This window comes from Primulina eburnea, chromosome 3, assembly GCF_022965805.1.
Source record: "Primulina eburnea isolate SZY01 chromosome 3, ASM2296580v1, whole genome shotgun sequence".
NCBI classification, from domain to species: Eukaryota; Viridiplantae; Streptophyta; class Magnoliopsida; order Lamiales; family Gesneriaceae; genus Primulina; species Primulina eburnea.
In genome coordinates this window covers 27,968,196-27,976,427 of record NC_133103.1, presented here as the reverse complement: position 1 = coordinate 27,976,427, position 8,232 = coordinate 27,968,196, and the positions used below count along the sequence as shown (strand labels likewise).

Here is an 8,232-nt window from a genome sequence, read left to right as displayed (position 1 = left end):
TGTCACCTCATTATGGACGTCCATTAAAAAAAAATTGATTAAAAATCGTCAACCCGCCGGGTTCGACGGGTATTAGACCTTAAAAGCGTAATCAGACCACTTTTGGTCGATTAGGGTCAGGTTTCGGATCAAACTCATTGACCCGATTAATCGGGTCGGGTCGTAGCCAAGTTACTGCATTGTTCAATTTCAAAGAAATAAAGCCTAAATTTGACAACATAAACATATTGTAATTTGCTTTTTTATTATAAAGTGTAAAATTCACATTTAATTTTTTATTAGTAAATTTTACATAATTAAGATTAGTATACCATGTTTATGTGATAAACAAATAGCAAAAACATAAGCTTTTAATATAAACAAAGAAAATGTGTGAAATATGCGCTTCACATCATCCTTCCATACAAAGAAGTATCTTAAAAGTCTTTTCATTTCACTAAATTATTCTCCCTTTTCTTTTTCATTTTTCATCAATTCTGTAAACACAGATACAATGGATAAATTGTCACATTGTAAAAAACATTAAAGCCAACCTCAGCCTAATTCCCAAAAATCCCAAAGCCAAAAGTCCTCTTGTTTATCCAATTTTCATCAATATATGTCTCAGCGTAAAAGTGAGTAGAAAAACTGAGCTCACATAATATTAGTACCCCCACCCTAAGTGAAAGCTAAGCTCATTGCCTAAAGGACAGATTATAACTTCTTCACCTGTGAGTACTCGGCAACATTCATGGCAAAATATTCGTAGTGATCCATATCCATCCCAAACTTTGCTCGAAATAAAAACCCACCAAAAGACTTAGCCATGCGGAAGAGCTTTAGGAACAAGTGGAATTGTTCCAAATGTCAAGATTTCAGAAAAGTCAGTGCCATTAACTTTGACCGGCATCGACCCAATTGTAACAACATTATTACTTACAGCTGCTGCAAAAGCGGGAGATGAGGAATCTGACTCACGCTGCTTCGAATTTATGGTCAACGATCCAATTTTCAACCCATTGCCCAAGTCTCGTACTCCATCTGCTGAAACTTGGCCATTCCTGTTAAACTTTGTTGAGCTATTGACCTTATTAGCTTCAGCTACTGCCCTCAGCATTGCAGACTGGCGCTCTGAGTAATTTGGATCCCCATCTGCAGGATCTTTGTTCTTGCCTGCAGCCAAGAGTTTGGGTTCTTGCTTGGAAGTATGCTCATCACCAACAAAAGGGAAATCATGTACAGGATGAAACTTGCGAGGGGCGTCCACTAAGGGAATGATATATGGATTTTGGTAACTCCTGGTCAGCAGCATGGCTCTCTCTTCCTGTAAGATCCGCTGTCTATTTTCGTAATACATGAAGTCATCAAGCAGGGAAGTCCTCGATGCATAGTTGTTAAATATTTTCAGCATCTCCAAACCTTTTTGGTGACAAATCTGAAAGAGAACATTTCACAATATTTAGACAAGCTGATCGACTACAAACAGTTATTCGGTCCTTGAAAAGTCAAGCAAATTAATATAATCCCACATCAATTATCAAATTATCTATCAACACCAAGAAAATTATAAAGTGAAAAATAAATTAATCACATATACAAGACATCGGTGATGATTTTCATCAGTTGATGAATGCAGATTAATGTTATTCATATACCGCTAAAATCAATGATAAATGTAACAAGATTATCACAATCATCAAGTACATTACACTGTCAAAGGTTGAACTCAAAATCGCAGATATAGTACATGGATGAGGTATCATAACCAGTTCATGAATAAACGTTAGCCATGGAGGAAGTAGAGCAAGAAGTGCAAAGATACCTCTTGGGTGTCCCTGCTGTTAGTCACCGACTTGTTCTCGTTATTCTCTAGAATGATGTGCCTAAAATTGGGGTTTGGCACATCCTTTATGATGTGCCACTTCACAGGAAAGCTGCCACTCCATTTATCTTGCTGCCAGAAATCCATGTCTTTCAAGAAATCAACCAGGCCCGTCATCTCGGCGACACCACAGAATTGGCCACTGGCATTAACCTAAACATAAAAAAGAAGCATACCATGAAAACACAATCTGAGGCTTCTGTAATGAAAAATAACCATGAGCTCAGAATCCCGCTGCTGCTGTTTAACAAGGAAAGTTAAAGCTATCACTTACAGAAAAAAAGAGGAAGACAGGGAAGCCTCTTGAATCTCCAGCAGCTATTCTCCGGGTATCTTGATATGCACTATTAAGCTTCTTGTTTCCATTAGGTGTAGATGACCACACATTATACTTCATACTTTTATGCACGTCATCCTCACTGTAAGATTTGATGACAAAGAACTTTGCATTTCCATAATCATCAATACAAAAACCATCTTTATTATACTGATCCATATAGATAGTGATGTTTCCATTTGCATCAGGATTTCCAGCCCTTGTTGTGTACGCTTTAACAACCAGCTGACTTCTCAATTTGTTGGTCCTTGGACCATGATTTTGCTCACCCAGTGCATTAGAGCTGCCTTTAGCATCATCTAGAACTCTACCGTTGAGTAACTTAGGTCTGACTGTATGCACAGAAGGCTGTGCAGGTTCACGTGATTCAAAACCTGACAATCCGTTTGCAGAAGGTAAAGAAAACTTTAATTGGCTACTACCAGATGACATCTTCACACCTGAACCATATTCTGTTTCTCGCACATCTCTAGCCTAAAACAAGATTTGAACATAATGGTTAATATACTGCTATTAGAATAATGAGTAAAATGAATTCGAGTCTAACTATTCTGGATATATATCATGCCATGATCTCATAAAAGACTTGCCCGACGAATTTGAGATGATCCATGACCAGCAAAACTAGCAGCATCAATGCCAGGCAAAGGCTGTGTGCTAGGTCCATCTATCGATCTACTTCCCGCGGATAACTTTACAAGGGAATTTCTTCTGGTAGAGCTGCCCCCCGGCAACAGTTGTGAAGAATTTGAATTGCTTGAAAACAAATTATACTTAACAGAATGGCCATCAACTTGATTGACAGATGCTGTATTATAAGCATATGAGTCTGTTATCCCATTTGACATTACACCATGTCTAGGTTGAATAACCACTGGCACATATGTAGGTGCAGAAACAGGAGTATCATAAGAGGAAAGGCTGTAATACTGTTGGGGCGCTACATAGGAGCCGTCCATTCCTATTATAGCACCAGGGATATAGGGATTATAAGGGTTATAAGGAGACTGTTCATATCCATAGCTAGGAGTATAATAGGCAAATGGCAAGCTTTCATTTGCCCCGCCCTGCGAGACAAGAACAACATTCCATAAATAAAACTGGCATTGAATGCAAATATTGAACCCAGAAGAACAGGACTCACAGTGTACTGAATATCTTGACCATCCAAACCAAAAACCATACCATGACCATCCTCAAAGTCACCGGAGGATTCAAATCCTATCAAATACGGAGAGCATCTCATTTTAGTCATGGTTCCAAAGATAATTTATGATCAACTACAGACAACTTGTAAAATATTAATGCCAGACTCCAACTCGATAAATAAAAAAACAGAGTATATAATATTTCAACCTGTACAGAGAAAGCCATAGCTACTGGCAGTAGGATAATACAAGCCCTCGTCAACAATGAATTCCGGAGCACCATCACCATACATGGCCTCAAATTGTTCAAGTTGCCCGCTTGACTGTGGGTTTGATTCAGTACCTTGAATCTGCAAAATAACAAAGTCTTAATATAAAAAAAAAACAGAAAAATGAAAATTGTACGCATAATACATCGTGCAGAACATCATAATCTCTAAGAAGGAAAAAAACTCTTCCACCTGAATAAGATAGAAGGAAGATTAAACATCTAAATGACATAGAAGAATTACCATAAAAGTATCAGCAAGTCCATGATCAAGAATATTGTACACTTCCATCCCAGGACTTGCGACCCCTACAGAAATAGATAGTAATGCTTAAGATAACTGCCATAATTACAGCGCAAGGATAACTAAAATGCAAAATTAAACCTCCTTCATTCATATGTTCTGTGACTAGCAAAGTTATGACAGATGGAAATCCATATTGATACACAAGTTAATCCAAAATGGTGGGCAGTAATGAAGAAGTGGTATCAAGAAAGTCTTTTAGACTACCAAATCAAATCTAAAACTACCTTCTAACAATGAAAGGCAAGACCACATAGGAATAATGTGATCACAAGCAGTCAAAATATATCATAGCTAAGACGTAAAATTAAAATTAGATCAGAAAAAAAATGCAGTTCTAAAGAGTTGGAAGTCGCAAACACCTAAAAGAGAAGCGCAACACACAATCCCGACCAAAATAAATAGCAAGCAACTTCCGATAGAATCTCGAAAGCCATGATGAATTTGGTCAAAGGATAACAAAGATACAAGAGTCATTGAACCCTCGAAATAATATTAAAACCCGCCAAGGAAGAAATTCCACATACTTGCACCTTGCATATAGCAAATGATACATAAATACAGACGCGGAAAAAAAAAAAGCAAACCACCCATTTCACTACTAACAAGTATTCTGCAGCATATAAAAGACATGGCCAATAGAACACGTCGTAAGCTATTGAAATTGCAAAGCGATAAAAACATAGTACCAAGAAACAAAACACAAATCAGCCGATTGAAGCGCTGGTTGAGTCGAAGGGCAGCTGAAAAATCAAATGCAAGAGGGCTTGACCGAACAACGATCACTGGACCGCAAGCTAATATTATTTGATTTATCTCGATTACTTCACAATTTTACCACTTCAAAATTGGCGCGGCTAAGGAAACCCTAGAGACTGAAAGCAAAAGGAGGTCTAATCCGAGAAATTTAAACGGGAAAGTTATGGAATCATAATTGAATTAGCAATTTATTATATTCGACGCGTTGTCATGAAAACACGAATGCGTTTAGCGAGAGGGGATTGATCCCTGATTGCTGGCTGAAGCTGAACTGCACGAACTGTAGTGGTTGGTGTGGAGCAATTTGGAGGTTGTACGCTAATGTTTGTACCTTTAAGAGATGTCAAATTACACAACTAGCCTTGGATTCCTTTGGACAGTCCACCAAAGCCCAAGGGTCGGGCGGCGGGCCTGATAAGGGAGAAAGATCTAGTAAAGTAATTTGAGGATAGTTTATGAGATTTTCTTGTTTTTTTTTTTTTTTTTTATAATGATAAAATTTGGTGTTTCATAAAATCTTATCTCAAATTTTAGATATTGGTGTTAATTTACGGATGATCTACAAGTCATCCAAAATATTAGAGGATTTAGATGACAATTATTGGCAATTATAGTAAATTTTTTCACTTTAAGATATGATTAAGAAAAATAATGTGTTCCCACTTTATTGTTGTTACCAATTGACTTATTTAAATGATATATAGAAACAACGATTGTGTCTGGTAGAGTCTTACAAATAACTTTGTTTAAAATCAAAAGATTCAATAGTGATCGAACTGATTTAATTCCAGCTCTGGAAAATTACTTATGAGTTTGTAGTCGTCCAAAACATATATAATCTTTCTTGAACGACTAAACTTAACTAGACTATATAAAATGATTTTGAGTGCGGAACACGATCTGACTTAACATAGTGATAAAATATATATTCAATGCAAACAACATTTAACAAGAATACTAGAAATAAACAAACAAGCAAGATAAAATGTCTGAGTAAATAAGACAAAATTTTATGGATGTCCGGAGACAAACAATGCTACTTTTCCCCTTCTTTCACTTAAGAAGAATCCACTAAAAGACTTTGATTAGTACACTCTTGTACAAACTCATTTTAACTAGGACTTATCACTTCTTAAATTAAAACTTTTAGTGATCACTCAACAACTTCTGGTTGTTTTAGGAATTATTAGTCCGCTAGAAACAATAACTTTCAACAGGTAACTTTTAATGTCTAAGTTGGTTTGGGTAACACATATTGATACTTGTAGTTCTGATATGAACAAATGTGCTAAGTGAGCAGCTTGATAATTGAAAAAATAAGTGTGCTCGAGAGCTTTTATGTTTGCAGATTGTTAATTGAATTGTTGTTGTCTGTCTTCTAAATTTGTATATTTATACTTGGAGTCTTCCAACGATCCAAAAACTTTACCAATAATCATCTGTACTAACTTCCGTCAGATTGGTATTGTCTATTTCACTTCTTCATTCACTAAATTATATGCTCATTTAACGATTCTTCTCTTTTTACGGCTTCAGCCTTTGGCTTCTGAAAAGTTGATTGACTACTAAAATTTTTAAAAAAAATTCTGTCAATTGAGAGTTGGTAGGATATTGCACTTGTCACTTTATATGATAGTCATTGAATGCCTTGATTTGTTCCATCCATCTTGATCTATTAATGTGTGACCAATTAAAGTTGACATGAAAAATATACAAGTGATGATCTTCCAATGATGTCTGCAGCTTGAGCTTTTGATAAAATAGTGAACAGCCTGACTTGTATGTCCAGATTTCTTGCAGTGAAACAAACATCAAGCCAGATTTAGCTATTTGGCAAGAAAAGTTGAGGCACTTGTAATTGAAAAGGAATAGTCAATTAAAATATGTTCAAGAAATCATGCGTCACATTTGTGATACAGGTGATCATTCTACAAAAGATTGTCCCACTTTGCCATCTTTTAAAGAATGTCTCCATGAACAAGCCAATGTTTTGAACAATTTCAAAAGACCAAATTTTGAACTATTTTATCAAAGTTACAATTCAGGTTGGCGAAATCATCTAAATTTTAGTTGGAGGAATGATAATGTTGCACAATTTTCACAACCACATTTTCAAAATTTTCAAAATTATGCACCTTATATTCCTCCAGCTAAAAGAAATTTGGAAGATACATTGAATTCTTTCATTGCAAAGCAAGAGTCTATCAATACTAAAAATGCTCAAACCATGACAGATTTGAAAGATACTGTTGCTAAGTTTTCATATGCACTTAATGTTCATGAAAAAGGTAAATTTCCTTCAATACCATAGCCTAATCCCAAGGATCATCGTTCACAAACTGAAACTTCTGGAACTCAACCGATGATTCAGGTAAAATCTGTTATTACCTTTCGCAGTGGTGAAGTTGTGAAAAAATCCCTTCTTAAACCTTGTGAAGATGATGATAAATCAACTCCAAAGGGTAAGGAAGTGGAACTCATAACTTGCGAAGAGGATGATCTACAGACAGTGACACCACCTGTAAGGACCGTGTATCGTATTATCGTAAATCTCATATGATTATCGATAATTAATGAAATTGTCATGGATTATGTATTTGATGTATATCGTGACAATGATTTGAGAAATGAATATGATATATGAATTGAGGTTGTACGAATTGATTTGAGAGGCCGGACGCCAATTTAGTACAAACATGAATATTTGTACAGAACGTGTGGCGCCCGGGCGGTAGAAAATGACCGCCCGAGCGCCAAGGAATGAAAACTTGATATTCGGGCAGAACACCCCGCGCCCGAGCGGTAATTTTTGACCGCTCGAGCGCGGTGTAAGTTGAAGCCGGGGGCAGAATGTCTCGCGCTTGGGCGCGAGAATTCTACCGCCCGAGCGCGAGTGAGATGGAGATAAGAATGAATTTCTCTTTCTTCGTTTCTTCATTTGCAATTCAGAGAGTTCGAGAGATTACGAGAGATTCTGATTTTCTTTCGTCCGAATCGTCTTTAAAACGCTGTCTAAACGCGAAACAAATTATATATTTGTTATCTGCGCGTCGAGGGCTTTAGACTGAGGTAATTTTCTTCTGATTTCAGCAGTTATAAAAATCAAGGTGCTGGAATAGCATGTATTTGAAGTTGAATTTCTGATATGTAGTAGAATAACCGACAAGAAACTTATATTCGAAGTCGGAATTGAATTATGATATGATTTTGATTTGATATGAATTTATGAAGTTTCAAATGATATTTGAAACTCATATTAATGATATTAGAGTATGTTATTGATTGGAATGAATATGTTATCGATGTAGATACCGTTATTGCACTGATATCATAAAGCTACATCAACTGGAATAGAGATTTGAGGTATGTTGCGACCGGGTAACATACGACAGGTATCTGTATTATATGATATATGATTGGATTGATTGGATTGGATTGGAATACGTGTCTATGTGCCTATTTGATGATTTGATGTGGCATACATGACATTGAGATTTGAGTATCGATGTACCAATAAATGTTTTGTTAACAGACATCATTTTATGCATACATCGA

General features: G+C 36.3%; 1 protein-coding gene across 1 annotated transcript; it reads right to left on the bottom strand.

Moving 5' to 3' along the window:
* Positions 1-387: 387 nt before the first annotated feature.
* On the bottom strand, positions 388-4,982 carry LOC140827503 (YTH domain-containing protein ECT4-like). Its single transcript, XM_073190177.1, has 8 exons — positions 4,608-4,982; positions 3,859-3,923; positions 3,555-3,696; positions 3,343-3,419; positions 2,789-3,265; positions 2,136-2,672; positions 1,802-2,014; positions 388-1,414 (listed from the first exon to the last, which is right to left on the bottom strand). The coding sequence occupies exons 2-8, from the start codon at positions 3,904-3,906 to the stop codon at positions 800-802; spliced, it is 2,109 nt and encodes a 702-aa protein (XP_073046278.1). The 5' UTR covers positions 3,907-3,923; positions 4,608-4,982; the 3' UTR covers positions 388-799.
* Between the last annotated feature and the right edge of the window lie 3,250 nt (positions 4,983-8,232).

Bases quoted from the DNA above. Each gene is read 5' to 3' on its own strand.
- LOC140827503 (XM_073190177.1), bottom strand. From the start codon at position 3,906: ATGGAAGTGTACAATATTCTTGATCATGGACTTGCTGATACTTTTATG. The intron at 3,266-3,342 runs GTGAGTCCTGTT...CTTGTCTCGCAG, and splicing joins GTCAAGATATTCAGTACACT to GGCGGGGCAAATGAAAGCTT. The intron at 2,673-2,788 runs GCAAGTCTTTTA...ATCTTGTTTTAG, and splicing joins GATCATCTCAAATTCGTCGG to GCTAGAGATGTGCGAGAAAC.